The following is a 22,364-nucleotide window of genomic DNA, read 5'->3' as shown; positions in this document are numbered from 1 at the left end:
AGTTTTGACAGCCAACAGAGGGGGTAATTAGTCTGTACGTTTCAAGTAATATATTTAGCAGATCATTGAAACAGACATTACATTTTGCACAGGGAGGATTTCCTGCTTATTACCCTAGAAGCCAGATTTGCCTACCTTTGCTGAAAATTTTTTAGCAGAAGTATTATCAGAAGTGTTATGTGTGATTACAGTAATTTAGATGGAATGCATTTTAAGAGCCAACTTCTGCTCTCATATTTAAGTCAAGGGAGTTTACTCCCAATTTGCATTGATATAAATGAGAGCAGAATCCAGTTCGAAGAGGTATTAAAAAAATCTTAGGTGCAGTGCTGTATTTTTAGATGAAATGTGCTGCCTCCTGACATTTTTAATTTCTCTTTTAGCTGAAGAAATACCACATTGCTTGTTCTGATCTTTCAAGCTGGATATTGTGCCTTATATTTATGATCTGTTTCATCTGCACAGCTCAGTGTGAATGCTAGTGTGATGTAATCTGCCACAAAAAGAGGGATTCCTTTACTAAGTGGCAGAATCATCAGTGATTTGTGGGAACAGTTTGTTTGCAATCCATCAGGTCATAAACAATAGTGTACACTTCAGTGAGCTTCAGTATTTAGAGTGATATAAAGACAATTGTCATTCATATTAGCTAGGCTTCAGTGTACTTGGCAGCATCAAGAACAAGCAATTAATCCATCTTGATCCCTGCTAACTAATTCCAAGTTCTTTTTCACTGTGTCGTAGGTGCATTTTGTGTACCTTCCACCCTTTTCAAAAACTGTAACTCCCATTAAAACTCTCTTAAAAATATTTATCAGTCAAATATTATTATATTTTGGTGTAACACACCCCTCCTACATATAATGAACAATGCAGGATTCCCAGGAGGACAAGCATTCTTATTGAAATGTTTGTTTATTGAGTGCTTTTTGCCAGAAAACCCCCATGAGAAAAGTCTTTATTTTATGAGCTCCTGAAGCTGTAAGACCATTCCCAATACACCTAGCAGTAAATGCAATTTTGTCCAATGACCTCAAGTGTTTTTTTAACCAAAATTAATGCCAATGGCCAACATTTCTGAGGGACTGAAATGTATAATATACATTTCTGAGGGGTACTGAAAAGAATCTCTGTGTTATCCATGTACAGTAAATATGCCTAAAAAAGTTGTGTGTTTTTATCCTCCAGTAAATCTTTTTACAGATTTGTCATCATCGGATCGATGGATTACCAAGAAATCTTTTTACAGTACATTCAAGAATTAAATACTGTAGAATAACAACATAGTATCCCACATCATAATGGATTATTGAGGATCTTGAAAACCTTTGATTTCCTCTTCCCTTTGTCGGAAGAGGAGTTCACCAATATCTTCTCAGTCCGCTGAGATTTTTCCCACCCCAACTGTTTTTCATCTTTATTCCCTGCACTTTCTCAGAAGCCCTCCGGGGCAATGACAATGCTTTCAGCAGAGGAAAGATTACTGTCTCTTTCCTACCTTAGATTGTGTCATGTTCTTGAGTTAAACAGATGGAGTCACTAGAGAGTAACATGACATGCCCCTTCCTACCCAAGGTCATGAGCATCCTTCCTCTATGACATTCCCAAAGCATTCTGAATTAGGATCTTGGGCTGCAAGCTTTTGTTCAATTCATGGCAGTACATTGCAGTGTTACTGGATTACCTACCAGGCTGGTTCCAGATGTGTAGGGTATAGGGATCCATTTTAGGCTCCGAATAGCTCAAGATGATAGAAAGAAATCTTAATCAGAAGTACACCAATGCTGCCAAACTCCCTGACCCCACTTTTACCTTACTAGTCGCAACTGTGCCACTGACTGACTCTGTGACCCTGGCAAGTTACTGAGGCTCTTTTTGACTCATCTGGGGTTAATATCTCCTCTGAGTGTGATTCGGAAATCCAGATCCTTGGCTACAATTGTGGAATGGCTAGTGAAGCTTGGGGAGGGGATGCAAAACTGGCTATTATGCTTCCCTGATCCTGGTCTGGTTCTGTCCTAGGTTGGTCCCACATTGTTTTATAGTTATGATCAGTTTCATCTGCACAGCTCACTGAATGCTAGTGTGATGTAATCTGCCACAAAGAAGGGCTGTCTTCAGTAACTGGCAGAATCATCCGCTTCAGCCCTGTGCCTTAGAGCAGCAGATGGTGGGAGACAGCTTAGGAGCATACCCATTACTACTAAGGGCGTCCCTACAGTGGGTGATTCTCTTGGGCTAACTACCTCAGCTTCATGGCCAGAATCTGCCAATGACCTGAATGTTTGCAACGCACTTTAAGAACCTCAGATGAAATGCAAGTGCATACATGTGTTAAGTATAATAATATAGAAAATACTATTTAAATGCTGCTGACAAAACATATAGACACTCATCATTTATTAAAATAAACTTCTTTGATATTGGTGACTGGGCATCTGAGTTGTCATTTTAGCAATAGACCTTTCCGTTTTTTTTCTGAAACTTACTTGAAGAAAAATTGATTGATTGCTGTCAATCTTCATTAGCTCAGAATAGAATGTGCACACTGGATGTGATGTGAGTAAAGGAGATGGCAGCTAGTGTTCATTGTGCCTACAGCTAGTCCAGGGTCAGAATTATTTGAGCAGAGGGGTAATTCTAATAATTATCTTATTTAATGGTTATGTAATAGTTTGCTTACTACCAGGAACTGAAATTTCCTAGCCTCGGTTCTGGCTTCTTGCTTCTGGTTTTCTACAGTAGCTTTGAAAACTATTTATAATATTGGACGTATATTTCCAAAAGTGTAATAGAACAACTAGCTTTTTGACTGAGTTTTTATAGTCTTCCTTTGTTTCTTTAGCGAGAGGGCTCAGGTAATGAAATGATAGACAATGTGGACTGTCCAATGTGGACTGCTCACAAACAGCCTCCAGCATGTACATCACTCCCAGCTATGTCTCTGTGTGTGTGTGCTGCAGCCAACCAGCCACACCTTGGCTCTTACTAGACTTAAATATTACCACAGGGTGACCCTGATACACTCCCAGTCTCAGATTTTCTGCCATTATGTCCTGTACTGCCCAGTCCTCTTCTAGACAGTGCAAACATATTAAGTCCATTATTCTTTTAAGGGAATAATATGCACACAACTTGTTACCCCAAATGGAGTTGCCCAGACACTTCAGCCTGAACACACTGGATTAGATACAACAATAAAACGAGTTTATTAACTACAAAAAGAGAGATTTTAAGTGAGTACAAGTAATGAGGCATGAAAGTTAGAAGTGGTTACAAGAAAAATAAATATGAAATGCTTACTGGTGCCCAACTGAACAAACTACATTAAATTCTAAGCAAAGGTCTTACCACATGCTTTCAGCAGTCTTTAGGTCAGGACCTGTCCACCAGAGTCCAGTGGCTGCTTCCTTTGTCTCTTCAGGTGCAATGCATGTGATGGGCAGGGAGAGAGACAGTGGGGTGTTTGTCCCTTCTTTTTATAGTTCTGTCCCCGTCCCCACCCCACCCTGTGAGGAGGATTTCCAGCTGGGAGCCAGGTGACAGGCAGTCGGTGTGGAAGGAAATTCTATGCTGTTTCTTTGCTAAGATATAGGTTTTTCACCCCTTTCTCCTTTCTTGACAGAGAATTGCCACTTAGCAGATAATGGTGCATCAGCCTTGGTTACACCTGGCTGAGGCTTCAGCTTATCCTTTGTCTCCAAGGAACTGGTTTGGCCATTCCCCAGACATAGCTAGAAAACATACTTTTAGTCATGATTTCAGTTTATGCTTATAACTTCACATATAACACTGCTACGTGCCTTTTGTTATGATATTACTGATCAACAAATTATGAGTTTTTAAATGATACCTTGCACAGCAGACTTTGTACAAACATATTACGCTAGTGTGTTGGGTGTGAGCACAGAGGTATATTCTGTCACAGCCAAGTAGATCAAATATGATGTGCTGTCTGGGTTAACTTTTATCATGGTGCTAAGTTTCATAGCTATTCAGCCTTGCACTGAGCTGTACTAAAACAGCACACAATTACTTCCAAAGCATTCTATTACCTGGTGAATTTTTTAAAAGGTAACTGTCAGTCTATTTGAAAATTTATACAATCTGATTTTTATTCACTCTTTATAATAATTGTGACAAAGTTCCTCCTCTACCTTGGTGGGTTCTGCGCTTATTGGCAGATTTGCTCACCTCAGTGATCTTCCCCACAGTCTGGGTCAACTCCTCCTGTGTCTGATCAGGAGTTGGGAGGTTTGGGGGGAACCTGGGCCCACCCTCTACTCCGGGTTCCAGCCCAGAGCCCTGTGGATTGCAGCTGTCTATAGTGCCTCTTGTAACAGCTGCAAGACAGCTACATCTCCCTGGGCTACTTCCCCATGGCCTCCTCCAAACACCTTCTTTATCCTCACCACAGGACCTTCCTCCTAGTGTCCGATAACGCTTGTACTCCTTTGTCCTCCAGCAGCACCCACACCCTCACTCTCAGCTCCTTGTGCCTCTTGCTCCCAGCTCCTCACACGCAGTTCCTCTCCTCTGGCTCCCACCCACCTGACTGGAGTGAGCTCCTTTTTAAACCCAGGTGCCCTGATTAGCCTGCCTTGATTGGCTGCAGGTGTTCTAATCAGCCTGTCTGCCTTAACTGGTTCTAGCAGGTTCCTGATTACTCTAGTGCAGCTCCTGCTCTGGTCACTCAGGGAAAGAAAAGTACTCATCCAGTGACCAGTCTATTTGCCCTCTACCAGACTCCTGTACCCCACTGGTTTGGGTCTTAACATAATCTACAAAGCCAGTAACTGAGATCTGTTTTCATTCTAATTTTATCCCCTTCACCATACATGCACAGCCATTTGGTATTATTGGGGTGCTTCTGAGTATGGAACTATTGATGTTGATTTACTTTTCTTCAAAAAATACACTGAGGTATTTGTTTTGGCAAACACTATGCATATGATTTTACCATTCGTTATCATGCTGATCAGTACTGTGCTCTGTAAGCTGCTCATAGATTCATAGACTTCTAAGGCTAGGAAGGGCCATGGTGGTCAGTTAGTCTGACCTCGCACGTAACACAGGCCATCAGGAGCGGCGCCAGAGTTTTTGGCGCCCTAGGCAGGGGTCCTTCCGCGCTCCTGGTCTTTGGGGCACTTCAGCGACAGGTCCCGGAGCGAGTGAAGGACCCGCCGCTGAATTGCTGCTGAGGGCCGCAAAATGCCACCCTCCCAAATCCTGGGGCGGTCGCCTAAATGGAAGCGCTGGCCCTGCAGGCCATGGAGTTTCATGAAATGGTTACTGCAGCAGGCTCATAACTGTAGTTGAGCTAGAGCAGATGTTTTTAGAGCTATCCAATCTTGACTTAAAGATGTCAAGTGATGGAGAAGCCAACAGATCCCTAGAAAAGTGGTGTAGTACTCGCATTGTTTAAAACAATTGCATCATCTTCTCGTCTGAATTTGTCTAGCTTCAGCTTTTAGCAGTTGAATGTCACTATACCTTTGGTAGATTAAAGAGTCCTCTACTATTAGAAATCTTTTCCTTATGAAGGTAATAGTAGACTCAGATCAAATCATTTCTTCACCTTTTCTTTGTTGAGCTTCTTTTGTTTCTCACTATAAGGCAGGTTTTCCAGACATCTATTGGTTTTAATGGGGCTACTTGTGACATGAGCTACTTTTAGCTAAGGATGGCAGAATCAGAAAGAACATCTGATTTAATCCTGGATTCTGAGTGCTATTGATGTTCTGTATGGTGTTTGGGCAAATCACTTGTTTTCTGTGCCTTAATTTGCCCATCTCTGTAACAAGTACAGTACCTTTACGGTGGATGTCATGAGGTTTAATTAATATCAGACACATGATACATTAAAACAAAACACATATAAAGGTTCACATGGATGTTGCAAATGTGTATAATGAACTAAAAGGAAAAGAAATATATGATGCCTTAACAGTGTTTCTTAAACTTATTTTTTTTAAAGTCTTGTTTTTGATAAGAAATGTTATGATGTATTTCTTTGTTACAAATCTCATATATTTAAAATCTTTTTGTAGCATACTGGGACCAGCTGTGACCTTCAAAATGCACTCAAATGTCCAAAATATTACAACTGCAGATGTTGCCAAAGCAGCAGGTAAGAATCCCACACTCCTGAACCATGCCCATCCACCATTCAGTTTAGAAAACAGCACCACCAGCAACAACAAAAGGAAGGAGCACTTTCACAGGAAGATTGACATTTAATGAAGGAGATAGTTGAGGGGTTAGTGGCACATATGGGAAATTGAAGTGTAACATCTCTGAGTCAATTAAAACTGCCTGAGACTTCATTGTTTGCAGAGGAACTGGATTAAACAGAGGGATGCAGTCGTGGCCTAGCATAGTGAAAAAGGTCTCAGTCTGAGAGAGAAAAATAGAGACTAGATTTTGAAAATGAAAAATTGACACCTGTGACATACAAAGAATATGGTTGTAGGGGATAACAGGAGCAACACTTTTGAGCATGCAAGATAATTCTATAGGTAACTGACACAATATATGACACAATTGTCCTTAAAATTAGACAGATTTATGTATCTTTTATTTCCTCTTTTCAGTTTTAAGGTTAGAAGAAATCTAATGGAAAATAATTATAAATAGGATAATATTTCTCTCTATATGAAACAACACTGTAGTCCACAAGTATTGTAAGTGTAATAATAAGTTACTTATTTGGTCTTTATATAGAAATTACATTTGGGAATCATGTTCCTGTATATTCTAGCTCTCTGCAAATTATATTGAAGGTTTACAACTGTGTCACCTATGGGTTTATTCTCTTCATACCAGCTTGTAACTCACATTAACGTTAACATCAAGAGGAGAATAGACCTCCTAAGATTGCATTAGTATAGTAAATTCATTGTTGTGCTGCTGAATGAAGACCACACAGATGCATATTAGTACCATATGTTTCCCTATACATATATCCTACTGGAACCCATCAGATACTAAAATATTCATTTTATATGATCATGAAGCATGTTGAGTGCAGCATTTCATTATTACAAGAGCATCTTCCTGTAGTATTATGCAAATATTTGTCTCAGACATCCTGACTAATATACTGTCTTGCTTTTGAACATACGGTATCAGTGCACATTAAAGTCTTGCAAGGAGTGCAAATGGTATAAAAGCATGAAGTGTATCTATTTGTTTTTCCATAGAGTTAAGGTTACTGGACTCCATCAATAAAAGTAAAGCATTAAAAATATAGGAAATCTTTAACTGAATGGATTTTAAAACACCATCTTTCATGTGCTGCATTTCAATAAGTGTACTCAATTAAAAAAAATAACATAGCAACCTGAAGTCATATCCTATTGCATTTCTATACTCAATAAGTCATATTTTTCAAGTGTGAAATCACAGTTGTCATAATATACTATTTTTTTTAAAATATACTAAACCAAATGGTTTCCAGAGAACCTTCAATCCACATTAATGCATTTATTTTATTTTTAGAAAAACACATTTTGATTTCTTATTTATACTTATGTGAGTGTTATGATTGAAATACTGGGGCTGATCTTCACTGTCTTATACTTGGGTGAAGTGAGTGCAAAACAGATGTAAAATGCCATCATTTTGATTTTATATGGTTTTATACACCCTCTGGACTCACTTTGATTATGCAAGGTGAAAGGCAGTAGAGAATCAGGCCCATTATGTATGAGAGAAGAAGTGATTTGTAACATTTTAATGCACAGAGCTCTAGTGTGTGAGGCTGCTGTAAAACCAGCTGTGCATATATAGTGCTAATATAATGGTGCGGAACACTCAACATTATGGTAATGGAAGGGATGATGTGAAAATAGCTGTATATTTGTAGTCCCAGCATTACAGTAACAAGAGAGCTGATCTGAAACTGGCACACATGTGTATCTGGGTATTAGTGTAAAGAGATATCAAAGTAAAATCATCTGTGTATATTTAAACATAGCATGATGGTGAGGGGACAGTGAAGGAGAATTCTGCTGAGTGTAAATAGTCCAAGCATTATGGTAAGGGGAAACTGATGTTTAACTAGATGGTAGTACTTAGGCTAGGTCAGGGGTAGGCAACCTATGGCACCGGTACCGAAGGCGGCACGCAAGCTGATTTTCAGTGGCACTCACGCTGCCTGGGTCCTGGCCACCGTTCTGGAGGGTTCTGCATTTTAATTTAATTTTAAATGAAGCTTCTTAAATCTTTTAAAAAACTTATTTACTTTGTATACAACAATAGTTTAGTTATATATTGTAGACTTATAGAAAGAGACCTTCTAAAAACATTCAAATGTATTACTGCACGCAAAACCTTAAATTAGAGTGCATAAATGAAGACTTGGCACACCACTTCTGAAAGGTTGCCGACCCCTGGGCTAGATATTTGGCTAGCTTATGTGAAAATTGTGTGTATACACATACCTGCTACTATGGTAAGGAGGAGAGCTGTATCTTATGGGCACTGTGGTACTTGTGTACAGGGCCGCCCAGAGGATTCTGGGCGCCTGGGATCTTTGGCGGTGGGGGGCCCCCCCCGCTTTGGCGGTAATTCAACGGCAGGGGATCCTTCTGCTCTGGGACCTGCCGCCTAAGTGCCCTGAAGACCCGCGGGGGGGTCCCCCCGCCGCCGAATTACCACCAAAGACCCAGCACTTCAGCAGCAGGTCCCACTTCGGCAGTAATTTGGCGGCAGGGGGTCCTTCTGCCCCAGGGCAGAAGGACCACCCGCTGCCGAAGACCCAGCGCGGAAGAAGCTCCAGGGGCCTGGGCCCCACAAGAGTTTTCCAGGGCTCCCAGAGCGAGTGAAGGACCCAACTCCAGGGGCCCCGAAAAACTCTGGTGGGGGCCTGTGCGGGGCCCGAGGCCTGGGGCAAATTGCCCCACTTGCCCCCCCTCTTGGCGGCCCTGCTTGTGTAGCTATTGTGAAATCCAGTATGCCAACTATTCCTGTCTGTGTAAAAGTTCACTCTCTCACTTATTCCGTACTGGAGACATTATTAAGATATATGAATATAACAAGTTTGAAGTTCTGTGTTTTCCCAATATTAAAAAACAGTGACCTAAAGAAATGCTATAAAACCAGTGCAAATGTGGGAAAAATGAATTCTTCATAAAATGCTTCTAAACTTATTTAATGATTCTCTTATTATTATTTGAAATTTACAGCTCTCTTTCTGATGATCCTCCCTCCTTCCCTGCCCATCGCCCCTGCCCCGCCCCACAGTCAAGGAGGTGCAGGCCCTTCCAAGTTTGGGAGTGTTCCTTATAGCTGTGCTTTGTGAAGTGCATAATCACTTAACAAAGTGAGCTCTAAAGCTCTTGACCAAGAATTGTTTCCCATTCTTACCTATTCTGCAAAAAATACATGCAGAACTTATTCTCCATCAAAAATAATCAAATTAATTATATTCCTGTTATAAAATATACTGTACAACAATAATTTGGCTAAAATATCACAGCAGAAATTGACATTGTAATATTGATTATGTTTTAAAAATGCAGGTTAATACACTTTAAATATAGCTCATATCTTAGATTTTGGAATCTACAAGTGATGTGAAAACGTAAAGCTCTAGACATCAAAACTTTGGCAACATTCAATTTATCATCAGATGTACTTAATAGCAAACATTGCATCAGATCCTTTTGCCATGGTAGCTGAATATATGTACTAAAATGATCAGTTGTAAAACAGTGAACAATGTTGACATTCAAAACACATCATTTTTAGAATTAAAAGTTTTAGAATGAATCACATTCAGATGAATAAGGCAGTTCTCATTGTTTTAGGCTGTTCGCTGACTCAGACAGGTCAACACTGCATTGGTTTACACTTGGTCCACAATGTCATCACCATGAGGACTAGAAACATATCATTTTTAAATCCTTGGGTTATGGAGCATCATTTTATTCACAAATAGGTTTACAAATACTTTACTGTGTAAAAATTAAATCATATGATATTTGCTAAACCACAGACACTATTAGGATGTATAAACACGGAAAAGGCCCTTCCCTGCAATGTTCTAAAACTTGAGAAATCTTACAGCTCCAGTGAAAATTTCAAAAAACAGTTAGTTCAGATTCTCTTCTGCACTAAATATGCTTAGAATAGAGGATGGGGGAGGGGGAGCAGCATTACAGAGTAAGTTTGTTTCCCTGATTCTCATGGGGCATTTGTGCCAACCCCCGTCCATTGGCGTAAATTAAAGCAATTTACGGGCTGTGCTTATTTATGCCTGTTCATAATTGGCATAGCTGTACAACCCCAACTGCATCACAGTGCAAGGTGGCAGTTTGTGTAGGGGCTGCTTATTCCCCTGATGCTAGCTGATATCTTCCTTGTGCTGATGAGTTCGCAGCTGGCCTGCTACTGCTGGATTCTGATGCTTTGCTCAGCCAGACTGCTGCAAAGTGGCCAGAACAGGATGAGAGAATGTGGGCCAGGTAATTTAATGTCAAAATTTTCAAAACATAGGAACCTAAAGTTAAGCTCTTAAATCCATACATGGGCTCTAAATCAGTGGCCTGATTTCCAAAAGTTCTAAGCACCTAGAAGTTCACACTGAAGTGTAATGATTGCTGCAGGGTCCTCAGTCTGTTTTAAAAACCAATCCATTGGTTTAGTTGCCTAGATAAAAATTTAAGGCAGAGCTTTGCTAAGCCACTTGAGATTTAGACACCCCGTCCCCATTAAAATGGCTAGATATTCAAATCCCCTAAACCACTTCGAAAATATCTGCATTGGAGTCCAACTTTAGGCAGATATTTATGACACTCTTGGTATAATGCTTCTAATGTTTAACAAATTCAACAAAATCACTTAAAACTTCAACAGAAATTCAATCTGGATCCTTTTAATCAGGTGGCAGTCTTGGAAGAAAACATTTTGGGTTTTTTAAATGAATTCTAGGGAATAAGTCTCCACTTGAAATGCATTTTTCAATGACATCTTAATTATGGGGTTACAACTGGTTCATCTATAATATAGCTATAATGTTTGGATCAAATGTTTTTTAAAAATTTGCAACAAAGGTCTCTATTCACATTCAATATAATTGAAATGTTTAATCATTCTGACTTAATTTTAGCAACTCTTCTCAGAGCCTAAAGAATTAGAGATGATTTTTTATGTGCTTCAGTATTCTCCAGCACTCATTTTACCTATGAAATGTGGTCATCTTTATAGGCTAAAAAGGTTTCTTTCCATATTACTGCATAATGTAAATATTCATAATACTTTTCATCCATAGCTCTTTATGTGCTGTAAAGAGGGTAAGTATTAAGTCCCTAATTTACAAATTGGTGAACAGAGGCAGAGAGAAAAAATGACTTTCCAAAGGTGAGGGAGTGAATTAGTCCGTGGGAAAGCAAGGGCTGCCTGACTTCCCAATTCTCTAAACTCTTCAGTAGATCAAACTGCATCCGAGCTTATAGGTTTTCCTGTACGTTTTGTGCTTGTCTTCACTGTTGTCAGCAGTATGATTATTGCATTAATTCTACTGTTATTTATTATTTTTATGAAAAGTGTCCCAGGTGGCTTACAGAAAAAATGAGAGAGATTCATTTCCTGCTCAGGAGATCTTACCATCTTACATGTGACATGTCGAGTTGAGAGTGAAAGAGTAGGGAGAACAAGGGATGATTGTGGTTATTCAGTTTAGATCTGTCCTTATAGGGATTGCTCAATTAAAAACATATTTTAAAATGCTAATGGCTATTATCTACTCACTTCTTCTATGCTACAGCATAATCTCAAGGAGGGATTTGAATGAGAAGAGGCTAATGATTTACTGAAATCTCACTTATTCTGATGCATCCAGAGCATTCTGCCTTTATCCCACAGATTATATCAGCTGTTGACTAAATACTATCTGAACTTTGTGCGATTGTAGGGGACTGCGGAAGACTGTGTCATGGCCTAGCTAGGGTGTCTCCGCTTTCTCGGCGGCCTTGTGAAAAGCCCCTGCTTGCTAAGTGGCTGGTCATTGTAGGACACCGGCATGCCAGTTATAACGCTTTTAACTGGTTGAAACCAGTTTGTATGGCCTTAGGCCAAGGGGCGGACATAGCCTGTGGGAAGTCCCTTTTTGCATATGTCTGAGTTGCTTTTGTATTGTGTATATATAGCTGTATGTTCCCGGTCCCGCCTTTGGACTCCAACCCAGGCCGAGCTGAGCTTTGGTGCTGGGTTCCCCGTCTAAGTGACAGCAACGCCCGGGGTCCCCATTGCGGATGTGTCACTTTACCTTCATTAAAGCCAAATAACTCACAGTGTGTGTGGGCCTCATTCTTGCAGAGCATCCAAGCACGTTACAGCGATACATTTTTTAGAGACCATTTTTTGCTAATCTGTTAAAGGTTCTTCTCATGATACATTTCTTTGAACTCATTGTAATCCGGGAATTAACTATCCAATCCATTGCTTCCATTTCTGAAGCTATGAAAATGTTACTAATATTGGTTGTTGAATTCTTTGGGTAATGTTAATATATTTCTCCTTTTTTGTGAAGAGTGTCTCTGGAGGAGACACAAGAGATATATAATGAGAAGCAGGCTATGAGGAGATTATTATCCATGAAGTCTTTCATCTTATCAAATGGGCTCTAGCCAGTCCTACTTGTCTTCTTGATTTCTCCCTCTGTTTTTGCATGATCTTGGCAGCTGTCTACACCCATCTGTGCGGGTCCTTTCCTTCTCTTGCCTCCACAAGTTTAAAGACTAATATTTTTTGGCAGTATTTCTGATTTTTAGATGAAACTCCTCTCTTTTGGTTCTTGTACCTCATGTGATCAAATGGAGATTGCCTGTTATGGGAGAACATGACAAAGAGTATGCCTGTTCTCTTGGTTATTTGAAATTCAACTTTGTAGTGAATTGATTGCCACCTTGTCGGAAGCTTGGAAACCAGTTGCCATGATCAGCTGTATAGCAGTACTGAGTGCTAGAATATCTGTAGTAGTAGTTCTCAGCCTTTCCAGACTATTGTACCCCTTTCACAAATCTGATTTCTTGTGTGTACCCCTAAGTTTCACCTCACTTAAAAATTACCTGCTGACAAAAATCAGACAAAAATGCAAAAGTGTCACAGCACACTATTACTAAAAATTGCTTACATTCTCATTTTTACCAGATAATTATAAAATCAATTGGAATATAAATATTGTGCTTACATTTCTATATGTAGCATATAGAATAGTATAAACAAGTCTGTATGAAATTTTAGTTTGTACAGACTTTGCTAGTGCTTTTTATGTAGCCTGTTGTAAAACTAGGCAAATATCTAGATGGGTTGATGTACCCCCTGCAAGACCTCTAAGTACCCCCATGGATACACATATCCCTGGTTGAGAACCATTCATCTATGGACTAGAATGCTGTGAGATGTTCCTAACCTTAAATCAGTTTAGAACAGAAGAATTTATAACCAAAGTATAATTGTTTTAAGGACTTCATTTGTTCTCAACTAAGTGGCACAGAAAGATTTTCTACTATTGTCATTAATATTTAAAAATTGCTTTTAATTATTTAAATAATCAATCATTTAGTAGAACAGGCAAAAGCAGTTATGAGAGTCATATCTGGTAAATTCTAATTTTTAAAAACTCACTTACCCTATGTATTGCATATTATTTACTCTAATGTTGGAAGGTAAACCAAAACCCATAAACTTATGGACCATCATCTGTGTACTTTGGGAATCAGGGGGTCGGGGCACTCAGCACCTCCTCACAGGTTCAAGCGCTATTCTTAGATATAAAGAGCTTTCCTTTTAGTGAGGAATATTCACAAAGGCCTTGATCCTGCAAAGACTCATGCATGGGCTTAATTTTATACACTATGAGTAGTCCCAGTAAAGTCAATGCTGTTCTTTGCAGGCTTGAATCTAAGTGATAACGTGAGGTAAAATTGTCCAGGCTTGTTCTAAATGCAAAGGTGATATTTTCTGACAAGTTTGATCAAAATCCCTCAAGCCATTTTTGACCTTGTGAAGATGGGAGGGGAAAGTACACATTTCACATGTTAAAAGAATTAATGCCACATTTTCTTCTTGCACTGATGCAACAACTGACATTTGAAATGTAAAAGGCTGATCCTCAGCTGGTGTAAGTTGATGTAGCTTCACTGATGTCAATTGCTGAAAATGTCCAAAACTATTTTTAAAATTTGGTTTCATTCTGAAGTTCTATAGGATTGTAATAATTACTTTTGAGGATGCTCAGGAGACATCTGGTTTTTTTTAGCAAAGCCTAATTTGGCCTTGTTCAGATGTCCCATGTAGCATCACAATACCAATTCTCCCTGTTTAACTTCACCAAGCAATTGGTAGGGAAGAGGGCTTCTGGAGCCTGGTTGTTGCTTAACCATTTTTCATGTGTGTGATTGTAAATGGGTGATTGTCATGGGGTTCACTCACTGCTAATGGCCCCTCCTCCTGCCAGTCCTGGGGGATTAGCTGCAGCCAACTGTCACGTCTTCTCCTTGCGGTGTCTCTCCTGTTGTCGTCTCGCTCTGAAGACCCCTCTCACTTCATGAACTGCAGCTTCCACTTCATGACTCAGTCTTCCAGCTAGGTCACAAGACATGTTCCCCACTTCTGGGGTTTCAAAGTCCTCAGACAGTCTTCAGCTCACTACCCCACTGTTGCCACTTAGTCAGTGGCTAGTAGGGGGTCTGGGCCTGCTCTCTACTCAGGGTCCCAGCTCAGGGACCCTGTCATCAACAGCTGACGTTTGACTTACCCTATACTTTGCTGCTTTTTGCCCCGAGCCTTGCCTGCTTCCGTGGCTCTCCCCCTTTTCTGGGCTTGGCATGCCCCACTCCCTCCTCCCAGGGAGTGACTGTAGGCTACTTGCCTCTAGCACTAGACACACCTCCCTTCTCACATGGAGTGTTTGAGGACTGCTTCCTTCCTGCCTCTTCAGTTGCCAACTTCCTGGCTTATAGGTCCCACCTCTTCCTGCCCAGCTGAGCCTGTTCCAATCAATTCTCTGCTCCTTGGCTCCTCCTCCAGGTGCAGTTTGGGCAGTTAATTGGCCCACTTTATCTTCTAACTCTTCCAGAACTTGTGTGGGGTGAACACCCCATCACAGTGATTGAAACATATTTGTCTTCATATTGTGGTAGTGCTTCTGGCCCCACTCAAGGATCAGGGATCCTGTATGCTAGGTACGATATGAACTAAGTTGACCAGATGTCCCAATTTTATAGAGACAGTCCCGATATTCAGGTCTTTTTCTTATATAGGCGCCTATTATCCCCCACCTCTGTCCCAATTTCACACTTGCTATTTGGTCACTCTAGTATGAACACAGAAAAAAAGACAAAAAGTCCCAAAGATTTTGCAAGCTAAGCTATAGTTTTCCAGAAACTTCTGTCTTAATATGGCACATCATGTTAACTCTTCCAAGCTGCTGCTACTGTGTTTCATGGTGTGTATCTTATAAAGAGGCATCTAATAAACAATTTTCCCAGAAAAACAGGAACACAAAGTACTACACATGTGCAGCATGGCTCAGTTAACCTTGATGTTGGGCCATTAATATTTGCATTTCCTGACACCTTTTATTTTAACTCTATAACTTGAATGTTGCCTTCATTAGATTTCTTTACATTTATTATGCAGTACATTAGAGATCTGACCCAAATGGCACAATGTGCATTAAGTATTGTGTACACTTAAACAAGATAATGTGGAAAGATAGATTAAAAGGAGACAGAATAAGAAATATAATAAGAAAAAGGCATTTAACAATGAAACTTGTATCTAAAAAAGAGTGTGATAGTTTCAAATTAACGTGCCTTACCTACTGAACAATCAACCTGTCTTTTGGAGCTCTGTAAATAAAGAGGAATTAAAAAACAACAAAAAACGACTAAACTCAGAGGTGATAGCATTGTATGCTGATTTTTGTTAGGAAAGCAAGGTACAGTTTTTCCACTCACCTGGCAGATTGATTATAGATCTTCAGAGGTTGGAACATGGAAAACAAAACCTAATAATTTTAGACTGTACATAAAAACAAATACTAAGCACTTTGTGGAGCATAAGGATAAATTACTTCAGCTGTTACAAGGAGAAAAATCTTCTTTACCTAGGGACAACCAAAGACTGTCTTTACAATATAAAAAATGTGTGATTTGTAATCTTGTCTTCATAAAAAACAGCCTCCATATCCACCAAATAATAAAAACCCTTCGTGGCAGCATTGCTACTGCATAGCTTCATGAAAAATGGCCCTGTTATTTAGAGTACAAGACAAAACAAAAAATCACTTACACTGATGTCTTAGAATCAGACCATCAGCCTCTTTTTTGAAGAAAAATAATAGTATGAAAATGCACTTTCCAGGCTTGATGATAATGTATAGGGGCAGATGAACTGAATGTGGTAGAAATGTTTGTTCTCTTGCTTCCGGTATTGGTGGAACATGTATGATGTCTTAGGGAGGTGACGCACACAAGGGCTTTGAAGGAAGAGGCTAGTGGTTCTTTGAGTAGTATCTCTGTGGATGCGCCATTGTAGGTGACCTTGTATCCCTTTGCTGCTGATTGGAGAATTTCTGTAGCAGTATCCATTAGGTCCACAGATGTGCTATCCCTCTCCATGCCCCGCCATGAGGCTAACCAGTGCACGTGACCTAAGCCGCCCTCAGTTCCGGAGCCATTAGCAGACTGTTTGCAATACTTAGCTTTAACATTTTTATTACTTAGTCTCTTCAGTCTTAGTTGTAGCCTCTTCTTTTATTTCTCTTTTTAAAAACCCAACCCTTTATTTTCCCCCTTTTTGTCGGAGATTCTTGCCCCCCAAGGAGTATCCCGGTTCATCAGGCTTCAAGAAGTGCCTTTCCTACAAAAACACCATCCCAGTAGCAGCCAAACACTCCGGCTGCATAAGTTGCATCATATTCCAAAGTGTGCTCTCTGCTCAGACCTAGGTCTCAAAAGGACAGGGAGTTGAGTCAGAAGATCATCATGGAGGCAGCTCTATAGCCTTCCCTGGATCCTCACTAGGAGTCACCCAGAAGACATGAGTCTTCTGCACAGCCCTCAACATCCAAAGACCATGGGCAAAATAAATCAGCAGAGGACCCCTCTCGTAAGTCATCAAAAAAGAGAGCGGTGAGTCCAAAGTGTGAGTCCTGAGCTAGCCACAAAAGATCTCCGGCACACTCGGTATCTTCAGTACTGTCATCACCGAGATGCTTCAAGTCTGGTTCCCATGGCTCATAAAGATCTGATGCAGCAGGTACCATTGATGTACCTAAGGACCTGATGGGCATAGGTACCAAGCCAATGGGCAAAGATGGGAGTGGAGAGCACTCCAGTAAGAAGATGCTACCAGTACTCATTGTAGCTTCAGTACTGTCATCTGGACCCAAGAAGCAGTGAGAGACAAAAAGGCATCCTTTAAAAAGTTAAGTTAAATCTTAGTGAGGAAAACAGAAAGGAGCACAAAATCTGGCAAATGAAGTGTAAAAATATAATTAAGCAGGCAAAAAAAAGAATTTGAAGGACAGCTAGCCAGAGACTCAAAAAGCAACAGTAAAAAAACCTGTAAGTACATCAGAAGCAGAATGTCTGCTAAACAACCAGTGGGGCCACTGGATAATTGAGATGCTAAAGGAGCACTCAAGGGCAATAAGGCCATTGGGGAGAAACTGAGTGATTTCTTTGCATCGATCTTCATGGCTAAGGATGTGAGTGAAATTCCCAAACCTCAGCCATTCTTTTTAGGTGACAAATCTGAAGAACTGTCCCAGATTGAGGTGTTAGAGGAGGTTTGGGAACAAATGGATAAACTAAACAGTAATAAGTCACCAGGACCAGATAGTATTCACCCGAGAGTTCTGAAGGAACTCAAATATGAAATTGCAGCACTACTAACTACTAGCTGTAGTTTGTAACCTATCATTTAAGTCAGCTTTCTGTACTAAATGGCTGGAGGATAGCTAATGTGCTGCCAAATATTTTTAAAGGACTCCAGAGGTGATCCTGGCAATTACAGGCCAATAAGCCTGATTTAGTTACCAGGCAAACTGGTTGAAACAATAGTAAAGAAGAAAATGGTCAGACACCTAGATGAACGTAATTTGTTGGGGAAGAGTCAACATGGTTTTTATAAAGGGAAATCATGCCTCACCAATCTACTGGAATTCTTTGACGGGGTCAACAAGCATGTGGACAAGGGGGATCCATGGATTGGTAACTACCAGTAGTTAAAAGGTAGGAAACAGAGGCTAGGAGTAAATGATCAGTTTTCAGAATGGAAAGTTGTAAAGAGTGGTGTCCCTGAGGGGTTTGTACTGGGACCAGTCCTATTCCGCACATTCATAAATGAACTGGAAAAAAGGGTAAACAGTGAAGTGGCAAAATTTGCAGATGATATAAAACTACTCAAGATAGTCTGCTTGGGACTTAACTGCAAAGAGCTACAAAAGGGTCTCTCAAAACTGGGTGACTGGGCCACAAAATGGCAGATTAAATTCAATGTTGGTAAATACAAAGTAACGCACATTGGAAAACATAGTCCCAGCTATACTTATAAAATGATGGGGTCTAAATTAACTGTTACCACTCAAGAAAGATCTTGGAGTCAGGGCCGGCTTTAGACCGATTCCCCCTAAGAGGGCCCCGTGCCTGAGAGGGCTTTGCGTCCTAAAGAAAAGCTCTTAACTTAGGCAGCTTTTTAATTTTTACTCACCCAGCGGCGCTTCGGTCTTCAGTAGCAGATCCTTCAGTGCCGAAGACTTGGAGTGAGTGAAGGACCCGCTGTCGAAGTGCCACTGAAGACCGGGACCACTGCCGGGTGCGTCATCCCTGCCGGGGCCCCGTTGAAACGATTCAAATCGGGTCCTGCACTTCCTAAAGCCAGCCCTGCATTGGAGTCATTGTAGTTAGTTCTCTGAAAACATCCACTCAATATGCAGTGGCAGTCAAAAAAAAGCAAACGGATTGTTAGGAATTATTAAGAAAGGAATAGATAACATGACCGAAAATATCATATTGCCTCTGTATAAATCCATAATAAGCCCACATCTTGAATACTGCATGCAGATGTGGTCGTCCCATTTCAGTAGAGATATATTGGAAATGGGAAAGGTTCAGAAAAGGGCAACATAACTGATTAGGAGAAATTAATAAGACGGGGAGTTTTCAGCTTGGAAAAAGATGATTAAGGTGGGATATGATAGAGGTCTATAAAATCATGACTGGGAGTGGAGAAAGTAAATAAGGAAGTGTTATTCACTCCTCGTAACACAAGAACTAGGGGTCACCAAATAAAATTAATAGGCAGCAGGTTTAAAACAAAAAAAAAAGGAAGTATTTTTTCCACACAATCCACAGGTTTACTTGCCAGAGGATGTTGTGAAGGCCAAACTATAACAGGTTTCAAAAAAGAACTAGGTAGTTCATGGAGGATAGATCCATCAGTGGCTATTAGCCATGATGGGCAGGGATGGTGTCCCTAGCCTCTGTTTACTAGAAGCTGGAAATGGGCAACAGGGGATGGATGCCTTGATGATTACTTGTTCTGTTCATTCCCTCTGGGGCACCTGGCATTGGCCACTGTTGGAAGAAAGGCTACTGGGCTAGATGGATGTTTGGTCTGACCAGGTATAGCCGTTCTTATGTCATCGGTGCCCCATCCAGCACTGGAGCAATGCGTGCAGGTGAGATCTGCAATTCCCTCTGTACTACCAGTGGCACCCAGTCAGTTAGCACCGCTGGAATTCTGGGACTCAAGAGGCCCCAGGGTATCTGATATACTAAAGTCTCTTCATCTTAGCACTGGGGACTATGGTATTGAGTCCTTTCTGAGTATGGTAGACTTCTCTGGTACCCTGCCATGCTCCTCCTCTTTCTAGTGGAAAAATCAGACAGTGAGCCTGAGGAGGTCGTTTCCCACTATTCCTTCCATGCTTCCTATGGTACTTGCTATCAAGAGGCTCCTTGGCTTTACCCTCAGTTGGCCCCATCCCACCCTCTGCACAGTATGGCCAGCTTTGGGTGCCACGACTGAGCTCTATTCCACTGCCCCAGTGGCTATACTGGAATCTGTGGGCAGCATATTGCCCCCACACTTCTTGGGCTTCCAGCCTCACCTCTTAGCCCCCAAGACATTATCCCTCAGCTGCGGCATCCAGAACCTCCAGAAGAGATTGGGTGGGACAGGAGGGCAGGCTTGAAGAAGAGGTCACTCGAAGGACAAACATCTCTTCCTCTTCACCAGATGAAGTAATCATGCACCTACCACCGTTCCTAGCTGGTGACTTCCAGCTTTTCCAGGACTTGGCAAAAAGAGTTGCAGACACCACTGCAGATACCCTTGGAGGAAGTCTAGGACACTCATCACAAACTCCTTGACATCCTGCACTCTTCCTTGTCCTCCAGAATAGCTCTCCCCATCAATGATGCTCTCCTGGACCATGTAAAAGTTATATGGCAGACACCAGCTCCGGTGACGGCTGCTTGTAAGTCGGCTGATAAATATCATTTCCTAGCTAGGAAAACAAATTTTCTTTCCCACCCCATCCAACTCTGTCGTCATAGACGTGGTAAATTCCTGGGGCCCCCAGCACCAAATGAGATCCACTTTCTGTGACAGGGACTGGAAATGCTTGGACCTGTACAGGAGGAAAGCCTACTTCTCAGCTACACTGTAGTTTCAAACAGCAAATTATTAAGCCTTAACGGTGAATTATGACTTTGTCAGACTGATCAGCTCCCAGGGTCTGTGTGACCAGTTCTGAGCTATCATCCAGGAAGGACAGCTAGTACCCAAAACAATGCTCTTGTCAGCCCTTAATGCATCTGATACAGCATCCCAGTCCATCTCCACAGTGGTGGCTATGCGAGATGCATAATGGTTACACCTTTCCAGCTTCCCTAAAGAAGTGCAGATGATTGTTGAAGACCTTCCTTTTGAAGGCACTAAACTGTTTTCAGAGAAGACTGACCTGTCCCTCCATACGCCCAAAGATTCCAGGGCCACCCTCTGCTCATTAGAGCTCTATATGCTTGGACAAAAGAGAAAATTTAGTCCACAGCCCCAACAAAAATCACGTACCTCTCAATCCTGACTAAATGCTTTTATGAACTTCGAAGAAAGAAATCTAAGTTCTCTAGGTGCAAATCATCAGGTTCACAACCCTCCATGTCACAATTGTCCACCTCCAAACATCAATTTTGATGTGTTAGTCCATGTTCTGCAGCTCCTGGGAACATATAACATTAGACTGTCTTGGAAATGGTTCACACCAGGTATTCCGTCCACTTCACCTCCCTCCCCACAACACCCTTCCCCATCCTTCTTCAGGGACCCTTCTCACAAGAGTTTACTATGACAAGAAAGAGGTCGCCTCCTCCAATTAGGAGCCATAGAACCAGTTCCTCAACATCTATTATGCAGAGGTTTGTGATCTCGCTATTTCCTAATACCCAAGAGGAAGGGAGCACTCAACAAGTTTGTCAAAGCTAAAAAATTAAAGATGGTCACTCTGGCAATGATCATTCCAGCATTGGAACAGAGAGACTGTTTTTGGCCCTCCACCTTCAGGACATGTATTTCCATAATCCTACAATCCCAGAGGAAATACCTTATACTTCCTCTGGGGCAAGACCACTACCACTACAGAGTACTCCCCTTCAAGCTATCATTGGCTGCAAGGATATTCTTCAAAGTCCTGTCAGTAGTGGCTGCTCACCTTCACCCTCAGGGGTCATGACCTACCCCAGCCTGGACGATTGCCTCCTCAGAGCCCATTCCTTCAATAAGGCTCACCAGGTAACCAAATCCATTACAGACTTGTTCACAGAACTGAGCCTACAGATCAATGCCCAGAAATCAACCCTTATCCCAGCACAGGGCCAGGAATTCATGGGGGCCGACCTCAACCCGTTACAGGCCAAAGCTCTCCTACCGCAGCATGGTTCTTCTCCCTGCTCATGCTCGCAGACATAGTACAAACCCGCCCTCAAATATCAGCCAGACACTGCTGCCAACTCTTGGGATATATGCAGCTGGCACAGCTGCAGTACTTCATGCCAGGTTTCACATGCAGTGTCTCTTGATGTGGTTCAGCTCGGTCTATAGAGCAAACAGACAGACTGACAAATCACTGTCTCTGCCCACCAAGGTCAGGAACTCCCTGGAATAATGGAAAAATCCAGCAGATGTTTGCAAAGGGATCCCCTTTTTGCAAACTTCCCTGTCAATACTTCTCACCACTGATGCATCACTGAAAGGATGGGGCACCCATCTAAACAACCTTACGACACAATGTAAGTGGTCGTCCACAGAGAGATCTCTCCATGTCAACCTTCTCGAGCTCAGGGCAG

The 22,364-nt window shown here is 41.4% G+C and overlaps 1 protein-coding gene across 3 annotated transcripts in view; it reads left to right on the top strand.

Moving 5' to 3' along the window:
- Positions 1-22,364, top strand: part of PTPRN2 (protein tyrosine phosphatase receptor type N2) — a 1,143,575-nt gene that overhangs the window by 560,108 nt on the left and 561,103 nt on the right. For all 3 annotated transcript variants that reach the window (XM_075062204.1, XM_075062202.1, XM_075062203.1), the window contains one exon: positions 6,051-6,130. In XM_075062204.1, the coding sequence (XP_074918305.1) occupies positions 6,051-6,130 (80 nt within the window). The remainder of the gene's footprint in view (positions 1-6,050; positions 6,131-22,364) is intronic.

Source organism: Chelonoidis abingdonii, chromosome 2, assembly GCF_003597395.2.
Source record: "Chelonoidis abingdonii isolate Lonesome George chromosome 2, CheloAbing_2.0, whole genome shotgun sequence".
NCBI lineage: Eukaryota > Metazoa > Chordata > Testudines > Testudinidae > Chelonoidis > Chelonoidis abingdonii.
This window is presented reverse-complemented; position numbering and strand designations above follow the sequence as displayed.